General features: G+C 39.9%; 1 protein-coding gene across 2 annotated transcripts in view; it reads right to left on the bottom strand.

The window, feature by feature from the left end:
- The window catches only part of LOC149842259 (calmodulin-binding protein 60 D-like), a 36,240-nt gene extending 22,446 nt beyond the window's left edge, over positions 1-13,794 (bottom strand). For both annotated transcript variants that reach the window (XM_089999031.1, XM_089999032.1), the window contains exons 1-3: positions 13,342-13,794; positions 12,275-12,350; positions 9,210-9,268 (exon numbers count right to left, since the gene is read on the bottom strand). In XM_089999031.1, coding sequence (XP_089855157.1) covers positions 9,210-9,268; positions 12,275-12,350; positions 13,342-13,475 — 269 coding nt within the window. In that variant the 5' untranslated portion in view covers positions 13,476-13,794. The remainder of the gene's footprint in view (positions 1-9,209; positions 9,269-12,274; positions 12,351-13,341) is intronic.
- Between the last annotated feature and the right edge of the window lie 5,025 nt (positions 13,795-18,819).

Raw genomic sequence — 18,819 nt, 5'->3', positions numbered from 1 at the left:
TTTGGCTTTAGACCGGGTATTGAATGTGGGTCCTGACTGATCAGGTTTGCTAAAGTCTGCTCTAGTCTTTGAATCAATAGGGGAGCTTGCTCCCCTGGTTGGGAAACCTGGCTTAGGTCGACTAGTGGGTTCACTACGGGAGGTCCTATATTCTTGCTTCCTCCTCAGCTTGTCCTCGATGTTCATGGCGTAACTGCTGGCCTGATCTATTGTCTCAACTGTGACACAACTAAAACCATTAGAAATGGCAGGGCGAAGACCCGAAATGTACTTTGTGACCTGCTGGCGGGCGGTTTCCTCGATCTGCACACGTAGGGAAAGACGATGGAACTCCGCGGTATACTCTGCCACAGTTCAGGTGCCTTGCCGCAGGGTCAAGTACTCCTTATAGGCTCTTTCTGCGTGATCTAACGGCACGAATTTTGATTGCATCAATCTTTGCATCTCCTCTCATGATTGTACGCGCTCTAATCACTGCCGCTCTCTCGATCGTTGCACTTCCACCCACCATGTCTGTGCTAGGCCTCTCAATCGAGTAGACGCTAACGAGACACGACGGTGTTCAGCGACGGTGTGGTAATCGAAGAAGAACTGCACAGCATACGACCAGTCGAAGAACTGCTCTGCGTCGAATCGCCCCGCAAACTCTGGAAGATTCAACTTCACTCCGTAGGTCGAGGAGTGTTCTGGTACTTTCTGTTGTCGAGACTCCACCATTCCTGCAGGATACTCATTCCAGAAGGCGGCGGCGGCGTCCCATACTGTTTCATCGCCCGTGGTGCGGCACTGCTCACCTGGATGCTGGTGTTGACGAACTCCACTGATGGGTGGTTGGCGCTCAGGTCGCGCTGCTCCCCGTTGATTCTGCCTCGGTCTGGCCTGTCCGTGGGCGGGAGCCACCTGCGGCTGGCGTTGGGGCACCGGAAGGACAGGAGGTCCAGGGTAAGGGGTGTGGGACGGGTGGTCTTCAGGTTCTAACTGGGTAGGAACAGGGTAATACGGGTTTGGGCTAGGATAGTGTTGTTGGATCGGGTGAGGTATCGGATGTTGGGTAGGTAGGGGGTTAATGGGTTGGTTGGGGTTTGGGTATCGGGTTAGATTGGGATAGGATTGAGATAATTCGCCTGATTGGATATGGATCGGGCCTAATCCTAGACTATTCGTCGGACCCAGAGTTGGATAGGTTGGATCATGGGTCGAGTTGTGGGGATAAGAGGCTCGGTTTGAACTCGATCCGTGGTCCATATGGTGATGGGTCTGGTCTTGACCCGGCTCAAATCCAAACTGGAGCTCCGTCCGGGTCTGATATGGGTCTGGGTCGGCAGTGGATCCATCATGGGGATAAAAATTAACGAGTTGGATCAGGTTCGGAACAGCCCGCGAACTGGACCCAACTGGGTAAGCTGAATGAAGGGTTTCTGGGTCCAGACCCGCTCCCTGAGACCCAACGGACGGTCCCAGCAATTCGAGCCTGGGCCCTGTAGTCATGAAGGCTGGACCGGACCCTCCTGGGTTTGATCCAATCAACAGGGCCCCCCCAGATCCAGCGCGCGGGTACGCGGACGCTAGGCCTCCGCGCGCTAGGTCAGGGGGGTAGCAGGCTGTCTCCCCGAGTCGGGTCGACAAAACAAGGCCCGATGAAAGACCCAGCGAAACGCTGGGGCCCTGTCGTCCCGTCCCGACCTGTAGTGCCCCCAGTTGCCACGAGCTTGGGCCTACCGATGAGCCCAACGTAATGTTGGGGTCCCGTTGATTCGGATCGGCCTGCAACATGGTCGCAGGGTGTTGGTACCCCAGACTCGGGCCTGCAAATGGACCCAGTGGGACGCCGAACCCCTGCAGGGCTGGACTAGCCTGCGATGCAGCCACAGTGGCTAGCTACCTTGAGTTCGATACCCCCACAGAGGGAAGGTCGCCCATCGAAACGCCCTGATGCAGCTGGAAGATACCCGGATTGGTGGTGGGCGTCAATGTCGTCGAGAGCGAAGGGATACGACTGTGCTGAAGTTGGTTCGGCGGACAGATTGAAGAAAGATCGGGGCTCACGCTTGTCGTCGCGCCATCCACCAGATCTGCGACTGCTATTGTGGGTTGTGTCCTGGATGATTCAAGGGTCACCAGGCGCTCATCGAAGCCATCCAGTCGTTTTGACAGACCGGCAATGTCTTTGCTCATCCGTAGCATATTTTCCTGGACTTTTGTCAGCACATCCATCACACGCAGCATTGGATCTTCGCTGCAAGCCTCCTCACGTTCCTCGCCTTGTACCGGATCGGTCCCTGCTTCAAGAGCCATCTCGCTGATGAAGGTGGGCGTCGGCTCTGATACCACTTTGATGCAGTGCTCGTCGGGGGAAAGAGAGAAAACAGATGCCCACCGTGAATCGGTGTGGCTCAAGCTTCTTATTATTTTCAATGAGTTTTCAATAAACAGGGGAAAGACAACCAATAGTAAGGAATGAAATGAAAACAGAGTGCAAATAACAAAAGGAATAAGCAAAACTATAAAGAATGACGGCTGAAAACTTCAATCTCCTCCATGCAACCCTAGGAGAGGGCCTTTCAAAGGCTATTACTGGACCCGGGTCGCGGGTCCAGCCTTGGACCCGAACCGCGATCCGGGTCAACTTCAATCGGCTGCTGGCCCTGTGACGTGCGAACCCCACCACGCCAGGAGTAGGTGCGCAGTGGTACCTCCCTGCGTCGCGGCTCCGTACCTGCAATGGGGTCATACACGTGGATCCGGTCATCTGCCCTTTGTGGTGGATCGGGTGGCACGATGGGTCCAATCGGGTCTAGTCCTGCATCAGTAAGTCACTTCTATTCCAAAAAAAATCGCAAAAAACCAAGATCTGTCATATCAAAGCTTACTTTGAGCACATCTTTGATATGACAAACTTCCTGCTTATCACCTACTGTGATAATCATATCATCAACGTATAGAAGTAATATTATCATTCCTACGTTAGAAGCAGTGTTATTAAAAACGCGCCTCAAGGCGCAAAAAGCGCGCCTCGCCTCAAGGCGAGGACCTTTGTGCCTTGAGGCGCTGGTATAAAGCGTAAAAGCCTTGAGGCGTACGCCTCACACGCCTTGAGGCGTACGCCTTAGGGCGAAATGCACCTCAATGTGAGGCGTATGCGCCTTTTTTTGGTGGTCAAACGGGGGTCAAAGCCCCCATTTGACCAAAAATAAATGCTATTAAATCAGGGGCCCGACCCTAATTAGGGTCGGGAGCCCTAATTTCTCATTTTGTTTTGCGGTTTCTCTCTCGTCTCTCGCTCATCTCTCTCTCGCATGCAGTCCCTCACTCGTCTCCCACTTCTCGTCTCGGTGTGTTTGGAACGAAGACAGGGCTGCCGCAGCCATCATGTTGGAGGCTGCCCACTGCTCGTCCATGGCCACCATCAGTACTGAACAGAAGAGAATTCCGATCTTGTTGGGTTTTGACCTTAATGAGGTGGTGCCACTGGAAGAAGCTGGTCTTGATGCTCTATACAGTATGATCGATGTGGTTCCTGCAGCTGCAAAGCTGCTCAGAGTCGATGCTGCGACTGACAATGTCGCGTTTCTAATTCATGATCCATCTGCTTGAGTTTTTACAGTGTTTCTGGTGCACAAATCTACTGAATATGAATCGGTCCAGACCTGGGGAGCTCGGATTTTGGTGTCTGGTTTCTTTCTTCTAACAGAGTAAAGCAATTTTGGGGTGCCTGGAGATGGCTTGAGCTTGAAGCAGGAGAAAACAGAGGAAATGTTGGTGTTTCCCTCACTGTTTTTTTTTCCTTATTTTTTATTTTCTTTTACTGTTTAGTTCTTTTCATTTTCTCTGCTGCAGCAAAGCACAGGTATGAAGGATAACAATTTGTTTTCTGATCCTGAAAGTCACTGTAAACACCTTTTTTTCTGTAAAGTTGTTAGTTCTTATTCCCAGGACTTGCAAGCTTTATTGGTAAATACTGCTAAGTCTTCGGTATTGAATTTCATGGGCCTACCAATGTTAGTTTTCGGGTTTTTACTTTTCTTTTGAAGTGCTACTTTTCCTTGTTGACTGATGCACTTATTTGTCATGTTCTGCATTGCAGTTATAAGTCCCTCCCTTCTTGGCCTCCTCCTTCCCGTCGGAAGCAGCCGCGACGCCGGCAGCCCTTGCCAGACCCCAGGTAACCCCAACCCCCTTCATTCTTTTTCCTTCGTGTCTGCCTCTCTCTCTTCAATCTCTCCATACGGCAGGTATCAAGGATTAAAGTTGTTTCTGACTGTTACCTTATATGCAATCAAGTTTCTAGGGAATCATTTTTTTTGTCATTTTTGTGCATGTCCTCTTACAGTTCTGTATTGATGATTTTTTTGTATGCTGCTGCTGCTGTCTATCTAGAAGAGCAGATGGGCGTTAGATGCAATCTGAATACTTGGTTGTGGTTGACATTGCTTTGTTATGCTTTGATTGTAGACACTCTTATTTTTTGGCTGTTTGTTTTAAAGTGCAACTATGTTATTTTTGTTGAGACATTCTTTTGATCTCATATATTTGGTTACTTATAATGGATGTGACTTGTAGGAGCAGAAAATGCATCAAATTTTGTGTAGTGTGTAGCTTTTACTCAATAACGAAGCTTAAAGATGTGCAGGGGGCTGGCTTTATGCCACTCACTTGCACCATTTCAAATATAGCGTGACTAAACTGTTTAATATTCCCATTTTACAATAGTTTCCTGATATTCCTTTCTGTGCAGATGATGGTGGTGGCATGGATCCTGATAAAATGAGACAATGCATACCACTTGGATATTCAGTAAAGAGCAGGTTAGCAAATACACTTGGGCAATGTGAGCTATTATTTTTTTTGTATTACTCATACTATGCATATTGTTAAAAGAGGAATGTTCTTAGACAGCATTTCTGGATGTAGACTACTTATCTACCTGTTATCCAATGGAGCATATAGCATTGACTATCGAGTGCTGAACTATTTTCATTTGATGAATGCTCATATAGAGAGATACTTACATTTTTTAATATGCATTTTGTTGTTAATGTTAATTTTTTATTGAATAAATGCTCATATTTTATTTCTTAGATACTTACATAGATCAAGTTGTTGCATTAATGTTACTTTTACATGTTAATCTCATATTGTTTCTGTATTTATTTGAGATTTTTTATTTTTTGTTGGTTGTTGCTTCATCAATAAAGCATTTCTTATTTATTTATAATTTTAAATAATTTTTATAAATTTTTTAAGTTAAAAAAAAAAATTAGGCTTACGCCTCGCCTCAGATTTTGGTAAAGCGCCTCGCTACGCCTCAACGCTTTTCACAACACTGATTAGAAGACTTAACAAACAATATAGTGTCAATATAACAAGATTTAAAACCAATTTGTGTCATCACACTATTAAATCGATCATACCAAGCCTTGGGAGCTTATTTTAGGCCACACAATGCTTTTGGTAACTAAATAATTTTTTCCTATGTTAAACTTAATCTTAGTGGGGGATCCATGTAAACTTCCTCACTGAGATTATCATTCAAAAAGGCATTTTTTACATCCGTTTGAAAAATAGAAATAAGATTTATAATAGTAGTCATTCGTGCCACTGAAGAAAATGTCTTATCACAGTTTATTTCATATTTTTAACTATACTAGTATGGCTTTATATATATTTAATGTTCTATTACTTTTACTTTTAATCTTATAGACTCATCTACATCCTATAGTTTTCTTCCCTATAGGTAATGTTTGAATTTCTCAAGTTTTTGTCTTTTCTAAAGCTTTTAAGCTTTTTCTAAAGTTTTTAATTCATTATTTATTGCCCTAATCTATTCTTGATGATTTTTAGCATCATAGTAAGACGATGATTCTACATATGAATGTATAGACATTAGATATGCTCTATATTTGGGTTCAAAGGAATCATAGAATACAAACCTACTAGGAGCCTTTGAAATTCTCATGGATCTTCTAACGCTAGAGGAATCTATATCTTGATTTTGAAAATATCTTTCTAAAGCACATGGAGGATGGTTTTCGGTATATCGAGTATAGATTTGAATTTCACTATGAGGTTTGTTTATATTATTAAGACCTCCATTCTCATTCCCATGTGCATCATGAGTGTCCTCATTATCACTCTCATGCATATCATGAATGTCATGACAACTCACATGCTCGTTGGCAAGGTCAAAAAGAAATGAATAGTCCCAATGCTCTTGGATTTTTTTTTCCAAATCCATTTTCGTTTTAAAAAAATGTGACATTTCTTTAGACATATAGTTTGTTTCTTTTAATTTCATAACATCTATATCCCTTTTTATTTTCGGCATAGCCTAGGAAAACACAAGAAATAGTTTTTGCATAAAGTTTGTCATTTTTGTTAGTAAGGACAAAGCATTTACAACAAAAGGCTGTGAACCTTTTAATATCAGGTGATATTTCAAATAATTTTTCAATGGAAGAAATGTTTTCAATAGTTTTTTATAGCATTCTATTTATCAAATAAACCATCGTAAAAGCGGCTTCGGCCCAAAACATTTTTGTTCTAGTAGTTTCAACAATACGTCTATGCTTCCTTTCCGCTAGTCCATTTTTTTGAGGGATATAAGAACATGATTTTTTGTTAATAATCTCATTTAAGTCCAGATAGTTTTTGAAATCCTTTGATACAAATTCTCTCCCGAAATCGGTTTTAAAGATTTTAATAATGGTTTTGAATTAAGTCTTTATATAACAATGAATTTTTTGGAAACAATCAAATACCTTGGATTTGTGTTTAAGAAAGTATATCCAAGAGTGTCGACTATGATCATCCATAAAAATAACATAATAAGATACTCCTCCTTTGGATATAACTGAAACCGGACCCCATATATCCGAATGTACCAACTTAAATGATTTCTTTGATATAAAATGACTATACCCAAAAGGTAACAATTTTATTTTACCAAAGATGCAATCTTCATAAACAAAATCCTTTTCTTTATAATTTGAAAGAAATAAAAACAAATATAATTTTGACACACTAAGATGTCCTAGTCTTTTGTGTCAATTTTTTAAATATTTATTTTCCACAAAATAACAACAAGTATGTTTTGAAAATTCAAGAATGTTCATAACATAAAGATTTCATCTTCTATGGCCTCGCTCAATCAGCTTCCCGGACTAGAGATCCTGTATTATACAATCATTAGGTGAAAACAAGATTTTGCAACAATGATCCACAATTTGGTAAACAAATAGGAGATTTAAATTTAATTTTGGTATTATTCTAATATTGGATATAAAGAAAGCTTGATGTTTTTGTCAAGTCCCAAAACTTTTGATTTTTAAAGAAGTTTCATCGGTGGTTTAAACATAAGAATCATTTGGGTTAGTATGACATTCGGATAGTATGGACTCATTAGGAGTCATATGAAAAAAAAACACTGGCATCAAGAATCCGAGAAGTCTTATTGGGGTCAATGCATGTTGATACGGCCGCGAAGTTTGATTCTTGAACATTGGTTATAGTGCCTTCATGAGTTGTGTCAAAGATAATGAGTCGATGCTTTTGGAGCCATTTACACCATTTCTTTTAAGAGATGATCTTACTAAAGTCACCTTCTTATCATCTTTTTTATTTTCTCTCCTTCTTTTAAGGCAAAAGGGCTTGGTATGACTCAGCTCATAGCAATGATAGCATATCAATTTGCCACTCTTCTTGTATTCTTGGTCGTTTCTTTTATCATTTTTGCTCCTCCTATAGCCATTGGAATTTCTTTCATTTTCATTACTTCTTCTAAATTGAGGGGGCTTATAAGCCCTTATGTGATTTTTGAGCCTTGACATAGCAAGCACGGATTATTCTTCTTTAGAGGAGGAGGGTTTTTTTAACCTATTTTCCTCTATACTTAATTTTTCAAGTGTTTCGATTATGGTAGGTACACCTCCTCTATGAAGAAGGGATGATTTGGTCCCTTCAAATTTGCGTCTAAGCCCATTAAGAAATTGGTAGAAATGCTCTGTTCTAATTTGTTTTTCACGGAGTTCTACATCTTGGGGGCAATGTCAATTTGGCTCCAAGAGAGCCAGTTAATCTCAAAGAAGAGAAAGGGTATTGTAACATTCTCTAATGCTCATCTCACCTTGGGTCATAGTTCTCACCTTATTTTGCACATTGCAAACGTGAGCCATATCCTTAAGACTACACATATATTTAAGATACTTCCATGCATCACTAGCAAAATCAAATTTTGCTAAACTAGAACATTTTTTTCTGTCAACACTATTAATGAGCCATCCAATTATCTTGGAATGACTCATCCTCCATTCCTTTCATTTTTTCTCGTATTCGGAAACGGCCTTGGACATCTCTTCTCCTTGAAGAACCACTTACTTTCCATTTTCTATTTTGGAGAGTATAAGTTTAGGCTCTCTTTCGGAGCAATCAACCAAACCCCATAAGACCTTTTTCCCATGTTTTTTGTTTCACTTTGGATGCCCACGTCCCATAGTAGCATTGAGCCTCACAAGAATGGAAATGACCACTTCTCTTTCATCCTCCATTTTTACAATAACGGGAGATATAGATATAAGAAAACAAGATCCTCCAAAATGTATTCACCACAACAACAAGGTGAACACTCAAAGACTTCTACCAAAGCACCAAAAGAACATTCACAAACCACAAAATAGGCTCACACACAAACACCCACTAAAGGCTCTTACAGCACCTGCTGCTTTTCGCAGATTGCTTTCACTTTTTGCTTTGATCAGCTGCTGAGTACCAATTAGGAAAACATATAACTAACTCATCTAAGATCCTGAAAGTTTTATTTAAATCCAAATGGATGCGTTACACAAAAAAAGTCATTAGGTCCAAGGAGCAGCTGTACAAGCACAAAACAGCCAAAGACACTATTTACAAGAATAGCAAGTAAAATTTACTTTCAGTGAATTGCAAAGTGGTTGTAAGCTATCTAGAGCTCTTGCCTTTCTCCTGGTTGACGATCACATGCTTCTAAACTATGTCATGCAATTACCGCCACAACAATAAGCAAGCAATTGTCTATTAGAATTAGTAACACACAGTAAGAAAACTAAAACTGTATAATAGCACATATCAATGAGTATCAATGCATGAGATGCAAAATCAAACAGTTGGAAAAAGGGAAGTTGTTCCCAAGTATATGTTTTAACAACATGGACATTGAACAATAGGCACTAACGCACCTCCCATCAATCCTAGCAGGGCCCAGCTTTGCTAAAGCACGTTCCACTTCTTCGCTAACCTGTATTACATTCAGATGGAAGAAAATCAGAACAAGACATGCAGAACTCATTCCCTCATCATTTAATAAAATCTCATCTTTCTTTACCACAAGAAATCAATAAAGCAAGCACTAGTAATAACAAATTTGTAAAAAGTGGATTGCTTTAGAGAAAGAATTTTATTGCAGTTCTGAGTAGTGGTTCAAGAAAGTACAAAACACAAAAAGTTGATTACACAACACAACAAGACTATCAAATTAATAGAACAAGCTCAGTATAATGACTGCAAAGAATCGTCACCTAATTGTGAGGCAAATGATTCAACCCTCTCGCCCAACAAGATGAACCAAGAAGTCATCTCCTATATGTATAACATAGACACAAATATTGCAATTTTATTTTTATTAGTTTTAAAATTTTTTTTTTCCAAAAGATCAAAAAACTCAAAACTATCATGTTAAATCAAATAAATGACAATGGCTTATTGCAATAATATCACAATATTTTCTAGAGAAAATTAATTGTACACTTTTCTTCTCTCCAGATTTCTTTGAACGAAACTTTTTCTTCAATTTTTAAATTTTTTTAAATTTCGTCAAAATTTCCCAAGAACCAGGTATAAGTTGCTGACATTAACATAAAGCCGTTATTCACGAATATGATGTAAACCTAGCTAACCCATTGTCTTAGAGCAGCTGTTGCAATTGACTAGATAGCTAAGTGCTCAACTAGCAATGCTTTCAACTGCCCATCTAATTAAGAAAAAACTACTAAAGGGTATTATTGGGTTACATCTCACACACTTTGTACACTTTTATTGAAAATCAAAACATGCAAACGTTGACTTCAAAAAAGAAGACAGAAATTACAACCTGGTTATCCTATCACAGAAAATCAACAGGCACACTATGCTAACTTTTAGAAGAGCACTCAGATTGTTATATATTCACAGTCTTGCTTCAGTAGCCTTATCGTAAAACTTCAGAACAAGCTTCGCGCACTTATGAAATCCTCAAGCACAAATATCTCTTAAATGATCCACTTAGGTGCGAGTATCTTGTTAACAAGGCTCCAAGGAAGGTCAGAGAAGCACATTCAACCTGTCCTTTGTAGCATCTAATCAATGAAAGTTACTCCAGATACGCACAATGCTCTAAGCATGCAGCTAAAAATAAGGAATAAGACCTCAAAAAGCATAAATGCATCATAAGGTCACACCGCCACAGCCTTTTTCATCATCTGTTGCTGATAGCCCCATGAAGTGCCCTCAGGAGTCCAACAAATGCATAGACTTAAGCTAGCTGCATAGAGAAGCCAGTTTAAAGTACACCAAATCCCTTACCCATGACAATATGGTTCATTGTTTCCCTCTACCACCAAAAAAAAAATCACTTCACCAGATGCCATTACATCCCTATTTGGAAGCTTACACGAGGGAGTTTAGACTTTTCCCGAAGATCAAAAGGAGCAAAACTAACCATTTGAAAGCTTCTTCATCCTTCAAAGCCTAAGAATGGCCCACCTGCTAACATTACATGCTTAACCAAAAGGTAGTGAAAATGAATTGTCCTGTGGCCTCCAACTAACACAATCATGCTGGCCATGCATAACATAAGACTTACCAATATGCAAAGATGACCAGATCCAGATCGATAAATGAAGATTACTTCACTTACAAATTCTTAATCAGAACCACCAGCTACATTAAAACCACATTTGTCACAATTATTACCGCTTTTCAGGAACTACCATTTTGACACTGCTCAACTTAAAGTTTTGATATTTAAAATGATACTGAGAATAGTTCATGCGACATCTTCTTGCTATTTCAGATAAAACAAAATTTTAAATGTTTCTCCATCCAAACTTTCAAACGCACAGTACTCTGAATTCTATATGTTCCTCTCGAAATTTCATCCAAATTGGAAGGCAGAAAGCAAAACCTGCTCCCTTTCATGCAAAAATATTTAACTAGCCAAAGTCCTGCACTAGCATGATCTCCATGGCTGCCTCATAGCATACAAGTTTAGGTTTTGCTCAGATATCATAACTCCATGTACAGAAACCTTTTCTCCATATTCATGAGAAGAGGAGATGGAAAATGGCCCATTTTCAATTAAGAGTAACAGGAAAGAATAATGCTTCCTATTTTTGAAATCATTGAAATTTTGCTTGAGAACCACAGTTTCTACCTCTCCTTATTCCAGGTGCATCAGAAATGCATAGATAAGCACTGAATATCCTCTGAGATTAAACAACCTAACACATGAAATGCAGAAAAACAGAGGCACTACTTGACAACGAAATCTAGCCAATCAAAATGTCAACACTAGAGATGTGAGAGTTCCATGAAGCATTAGCCAGTTGCAAGTAACAAATGTTGCCAGAGGTTCACCCGTTGTTGCAAGATGGACTTTCTATGGTGCAACTTTCATACTTGATCTAGACATCTAATTTGTTTACTTATTATTTTGCAGCTGTCTGCAAATCCAATATGAATTTTTAGAAGATAATACAAGAGTGACTCATCTAAAAAACATAAATTCAACCAAGAGGACCATTTGCCACATTTATGCCAAAGGACAAAAGGATGAAACAGATCCAATATACTAACCAAGTTCATAAAATCAGTGTATTAGAAGCGGATTTAGGCTTGAGCAAACAGATTCTGAAAACCACAAGTATTCTAATCACTCAAACAAGAACCAGCCGTCCTATCTAACCTCATAGGATCTTCCCCTCAGCCAAAAGCAATCTTTTCTTACACACAATTTAATAACAAAAGCACACGATGAAATTTTGAGGATGCTATAGCAGAAGATGACAGAAATTGCTTTCCCTGATACAGACTGCAAGTTTGTACGAAGACTAGATAATACATGCTAAACTTGCTCAAGCCAAACTCGCATATAACTTGAAAAATAAAACACAACGCACCAATCACACTTGGTGGACATAGTACATATAGAAAGGTCACTTTCGAACTAAGTAATGAAGATAAACCAATACATCTAGAGATAACTTACAACTCTACGAAGAATAGGCTCCAATGATGAGCATAACTTCTGCAAGCTATCCACCTTGAGAGCTTCCACTATCACACTGCAAAGAACAATTTATAGTCAAAAAGATGATAGGGAACCAGATGTCTCTCCCCAAACCATTGACTGGAGTTAATCATAAGCACCAAAAAAATCATTAATGTGCGAAGTGGTATCATAAACCATGTAGAACAAGGAACATTTCATTACTCCTCAAAAACAAGTTTTTTTTTCTCGCAGTCCACAAAATAAAATTAAACATAATTGCCACCAAATGACACAAGTATGATTCCAAAAGCTCACAGGTTTGATGCTCCTAGCAAAGGAACCTAAAAATTAACAGCATTTGACACAACAAACAGAATACATAAACAGAGAAAGGCAAACAAACAGAAGAAATTGCCCTGAAAAGAACACCAAGGAAGAGACATAGAGAAAAGATCCTCCACAACCAAATTAACACACACACAAGAAAGGAAAACCACAAAAATCATGCACCAGCACAGCACAGCACAACAAATCTCAAGACAGGAAAGATCGTTTGCCCAATCCCGGCTTCAGTTTCCGACAACAACGAATTCCACAACCAGAAGCTTACTTCAATTCATGTGGGAAACAAAGGGAGAAAGGAAATACAAAGCGCTGGGCGAGGTATTTCCTCTAGCCCTTACTGGAAAAAACAACAACGTTTCCTTGCATCCTTGGACCGGCTAACCTAGACTCTTCCGTCCCACCCTCGAGACGGAAACCGGTTAGCACAGGAACATGCACTCAGTTCTACGACTCTCGGCATGAACAGTAAAACTAAAAAATACCAAAAGATATCTCTTTCGCCAGCAATTGCATCACCAACTGTACATACAACAAATTCCACAGTTCTACCTACAAACTCCCAATGGTCTAACAGGCTCTAACATCACTTAACTACAAAAAAAAGAATGCGCAGGGACACGAAAAAGTAACACTAACTACAGAAAGCCGAATCAAGAATTAGAGCGAGAGAGAAAAAAAATCAAAGAAAGAAAGAAGGGAGGAGGAGTGGAAGGTCAGACCTGGCGAGAGCAGGGACCTTCTGCCGCTTCTCCTCGGGTGGGCGCTCCTCGACGTTGCCTCCGGGCTCCAACCCTCTCTTCTCCCTTCTCATGGAGCTCGATCGCTCCAGGAAACGAGTCGCCGGCCTCTGCATCCCCTCTCCTGCAAAAGAAGAAAAAAACTATCCCTGATCCCTCAGATCTCGATCTCACTCCGAAGCCGGGAAGAGAGAAGATCCCCAAAAATCAAGCAAAAAAACTCGATCGCGCACAAAGTTCAGATCACTGAACCAGTGAAGCAGAAACAATAAACGATCCAAACGGGGAAGTTTCCAAGAAGAAGGAAAGAAATGGGACTTTGAAATCGGGATCTCGAAATTCGAGAAAAAACCGGAAAATTATTGTCCGGTGGGGAAGAAGAAGAGAAGAGGAAGAGCGAGGGAAGAAGAGAGCTCACGTTTATGTTTTTTCCACGGCGGCTGACCGTTCCCTCGCCATCTTATCCACCGTTCCCGACACTCACTCTCCTCCAGCTCCCGGAGATCCTGGCCGTCCGTTTTGGCCGGGAGTCGGGCAATCCACAAGGAGAAAATATTATGACTAAATTACCCCTAATGTTTTCACGATATGTCTTGCCATCCCCTGGACACGTTTTGGGTCGTGTCGGTGCGTCGCCAACAAGTCAAGCAAGTAAACGGACAGATAGTTTTCCCGGTCAAGGACGGAGGAGGCCTTTGAATATTTGGATGTACCTTTTTGGTCAGGATACTTTTCCAAAATTACACCAATGATTTCCGTGCAAAGGACACAAAGGTTAGGAGTAGTTTTGTCATTTGCCAGCTTGCGAGCATATTTAGTACTCTTCATGCTCCTGTGATTGATGCTGCAGCACCGCGATAATCTGTCCATCTCAAGATGGACGGTCTTGACGTGAAGCCCTTATGGGACTCCCATCTCTTTCACGTGCGTGAGTGATGCAGCCTTATGGCCCTTCTGTGGTGGGTCCCATTAGCATATATCGTTTGGTCAATAGTCATGGTCATTTCCGGGTCTAGGTTCCGAACCAGAACGGCCAGAGTGTATTCGATGGGTATGAAACCCAGTAGGACCCGGATCTCCATCAGAACCGAATCTAATGGGACCCAACTTAAATTATGTCGGATACTGGGACTGGGTCCGACCCGGTTACAGGCTTTGGGTCACTGTCCAATATCTGGCCTGCCTGAAGTGAAGTTCTCTTCTCGTCCTTGACTGAAAAGGTACGAACGTTTTGGTAATTTCCTCCTGCGGAAACAACAAAACCCACACGCAGCACGAGTTGGACCAGCGCGTGGCGGCTGCATGAGCTTTGACTTTGTATCCATGGGAAAAGGAAAAAAGACAAAAGACAAATATGTTATCCGACCCAATTCAATTCCATTTAGTTGCATTGGTAAGCAGAAACCATATCGGAATATAATATGATGCTAATATGGTTTTGATTTTTTACTACTGACAAATATCCAGATTCGATGGATATCCGAATCCATTTACATGTAAAAAAACATATCTGTAATGAGCTTTTCACCATTCAAATTCGAATCATTCAAATCCATTTAACCAACATCTGATTAGTGGAATATGGTATCGGCCACATCCAATCCAAATTCAAACCATTTAGATTCCTACATTTGGTAAGCCAAAACCTTGTCTAATTATGATCGGATGCTAATATGCTTTTGATTTTTTGCTACTGAATCTGACAGATATCTGAATCCACTCACATGTAAAAAAAAAACGGATTTGGTACAAGCTTTTCAGCATCTGAATCCAAATCCAAATTTTAATCCATTTAGACAATATCCGATCAGTCGAATCTGGTATTGGCCGCATCCGATCTGAATCTGAACCATAACCATTTACATGGTATATAATTGTATACTTCAATCTTAGTCACATTAGAAACAATTAGACTCAGGGCCAGTGAGATCCAAGTCGAATCTAGTGAACAATATTATTCGATTTGGGTGAGGTTTGATTCTAATGCTGTCAATGGGTCAGATATTGGACCCATTAAGGTGCACCGTAACCCATCCAAATAACAAGTAGTTAGGTTCGGGTTATGTCAAGTTGAGAAAATGGAACAACGAACCCGACTTGTATAAGTCCAAGAGTCTTTAGAATATGTTTTTACAAAACTGAATACAAAATGCAAAAGCTGAGATAAGAATCAGATCCGTATCCATGACTGGACCCACTCTTCAATATTCAGATCTAAATCTTAAGGTCACGTTTCGAAGTGGGGAAATAGTGAGGAAAGTTCCACTTCAAAAAAAAAAAAAAATCTTCCCACGTAGATTCTTGTGAAATTTTTTTGCATTGGGTATGATTTTCTCAGCCCTACCTAGAAAAATTTTGCCACGTAAATTGAAGAATTTCTTTTTTAAGTAAAATTTTACATGGATATGGCTTGCCCAACTGAAAATGGAATCTTGGCTTGAGAAGGTTTTTACTGAGGCCCAGTTATGGAACCCAATATATGGATCCAGCCTGAGACCCGCCTTGGATTGAGTAGGTGCCTAAATGGATTGGATTTGGTCAAACCTTTGATTTGTGCTCTTTGCAATATTTTCAAATATGGTTCTTAAATAAAAATTTTGATGCTCTCTTAAGTTCAGATATCGGATACCGGGACTCAAACTTGGATCAATATTTTCTGCCAATTCTATGCTTGGACGCAAATCAAATCCAATTTCTATGTACATTTACATGTAAAATGCAGGTTTTTCAACCTTGTTTTTACTGGATTTGATATTGCCATATAAAATTCAGTTCCAGATTCAAATCTACCTCATCAGAACGATTTAGGATTTGGATTCAGATTTAAACTTACTGCTTGAAATTCAGATTCTGATCCATTATGATACAGCTCATATCCAATCCACTTGCACCCATAGATATGATCCATATCCCTCAATAATATTGAAAGGTATTTGGTGCATTGCTATAGTGAGTAAACGTGCCTAGCATATCATGGCAAAGTGTAGCAAGTCCAGCTGCCAAAAGCAAATCCATTCAATTGCATTTTGGTTGGAGGTACACTTTTTAGGTACTAAAGTATGTTTTAAAAATGTTATTATCCATTCGATTGGACCATATCTTAGCGATCCTATTTAATTTCAGAGGCATTGTTGTTAACTTGTTGAAAGACAAGCACGGCCTGTTGTACTCTGCCATATGTGAAGTAAGGCATCATCCTTCCTAAAATATCCTTTATATTTTTTGTTGTTTTCAAAAGGACCCTGTTTTGTACTAGGGTTGCAAACGGATCGGATCTCGAATCTAAAATACATTGTAAAGTTGGATCGCTTCGGATATGGCACAACCAAATTTTGCAAATTTGGCTTCCTGAATCCGGCCTGTTTGCAACCCTATTTAGTACCTGTGGCAGAAAAGCATTGCGAGTTTGATTTTTGCATTATGTTCTTGGATCCAAAATTTTAGGGTCTCAACATTAGTAGGATAGCACAGTCATATCTTACACGTCTGGCCTGTCACATTTTTGTATAGGGATGTAAATGGTTCAGACTTGGTTTGTATATAGTTGATACTATATCCAATTAATTGGATGTTAGTTAAATGGATCTGAATTTGGATTCAGATTCGATGAGTGAAAAGCTCATGCCAAATCTAGTTTTCTACATGTAAATGAATTCGGATATTTGTTGGACTCAGTATAAAAAAATAAATCAAATCATATCTGCATTCAATTATAATTGGATATGGTCTTGGGTTGCCAAATCCGAGTAAATAGTGTATGCTTCAGTCGGATTAAAATCCAATCCATTGGCATCCTTACTTTTGTAGAACATGTATGAATATTTTTAATTTCTAAGCTCTGTTTGGGCGCCTATAGGTGGCAATGAAATTACTTATCCTGGGATATATGAAATTCAGGGAGCTTTGAGAGAAGCATATCCTTTGACTATTTTGGAAGTTTGGTAGGAGGTAGGTATGGAATAATTCATTAACAAGGAAAGATGTGATGGATGTTGGAGGTTGAAGATAGTAGTAACGACCTTTTGAAAATTGCAGTTGAAAGGGGGGGTGATAGGAGGGGGGGCCCACCCATCCCATCCCTAAAATAACTGGCATAATGAGCTCCTAGTAAATCAGGGATGAGGATTCTGCATCCCTCTCTCTCTCTTATACTTATACTGAAACATCACAATTATGCTTGCATGCTAATTGATAAAAAAAACTCTTAATATTCTAACCAAAATAAAATCATGCAATATTCATGGATTCATGCCTAATGGTAATTAGAAAAAGCACACACAATTTTTCAAAATTCAGCAAACATAAAAAATTATGCATTTATGTTAATTAATAAAATAACTTTAATTATAACCAAAATCAAATCACGATATTCATTGATTCGTGCTTAATGATAATTAAAAAATACACCCAAAAATCTTAGAACCATAAACTAACCATTTATGTCATTATAAAAGCACCACATCAAAACCCTAAATTCGGAAAAACAAACTTACCGAAAAAACACCACATTAAAACCTTACAACTATTTATGCAAATATTAGAATCGTACCAAAAAAATGACCTTACCGAAAAAAACTCGAAGCCTTAAGAATGTATAGTGCACTCTTTAGCCCAGCCTCAACGTCCTCTAGGCATCCTTTTGTTCACTCTTCACTGCAGCCTCAACCTTTGCCTAAGCATCCCACCTAGCCAAAGGATCCTTACTCTCCTCTACTTTTTGAGGACCTTCAATATCAATCTCTATCTCATCATCTTCAACTTCTTTATTCTTCACTTGATGAAGTACTTCTTCTGCCCTTGTACAAAATTTTTATCCTCTATTCTCCACACTCTTCTTCTTCATCTCGCCACTGCCACAACAAGTGACCCTATCTCCAGCTTCTTCTAGTTGAGGTTAGCAACAACCTCAGAGGGAGCACTCAAACTTCTTCACCACTAAGTTCCCCTCTCCCTCCATATACACTTTAGTAATGGGAGACATAAGTGTGGCCACAAACTCAACAACCTTTTTTTCGAATTCAACCTTAGAATTGGGTCATGTTGAAGATTTTAGTTGTTGTTTGGGTCACTATGAAAGTGTTAGTCGTTGTGAGGTTGAGTGTAGATTTTTGCATTTCAGTCTATTGATGCTGCATTTTTTATGATAAATGTCTTACACCCAATCTTTTGGCCATAGAGAATGCTCCCTCTCTACCCACACGTCATACGTACTCTGTACTTCAAAGTAGGAAGTATCACTCATGTAATTTTTGTTCTTTGGCTTTTTTTGTTGTGTTCCAATACTAGCAGATGGGTCTCATCAGAGACAATATTCTCAATCACCATATTATAAGAAACAAATTTAGAATTTCCTACAGAATCTCAAATAATTTCATTAGGAGTCAGTACACAAAGATTTTGGGTCATTTCTTTAATTTGTTGTTACCAATTGTTGCATCATTTATGCTACTCGTTTTTTGC

Source organism: Nuphar pumila, chromosome 3, assembly GCF_984573655.1.
Source record: "Nuphar pumila chromosome 3, dmNupPumi1.hap1.1, whole genome shotgun sequence".
In the NCBI taxonomy this organism is placed as follows: Eukaryota; Viridiplantae; Streptophyta; class Magnoliopsida; order Nymphaeales; family Nymphaeaceae; genus Nuphar; species Nuphar pumila.
This window is presented reverse-complemented; position numbering and strand designations above follow the sequence as displayed.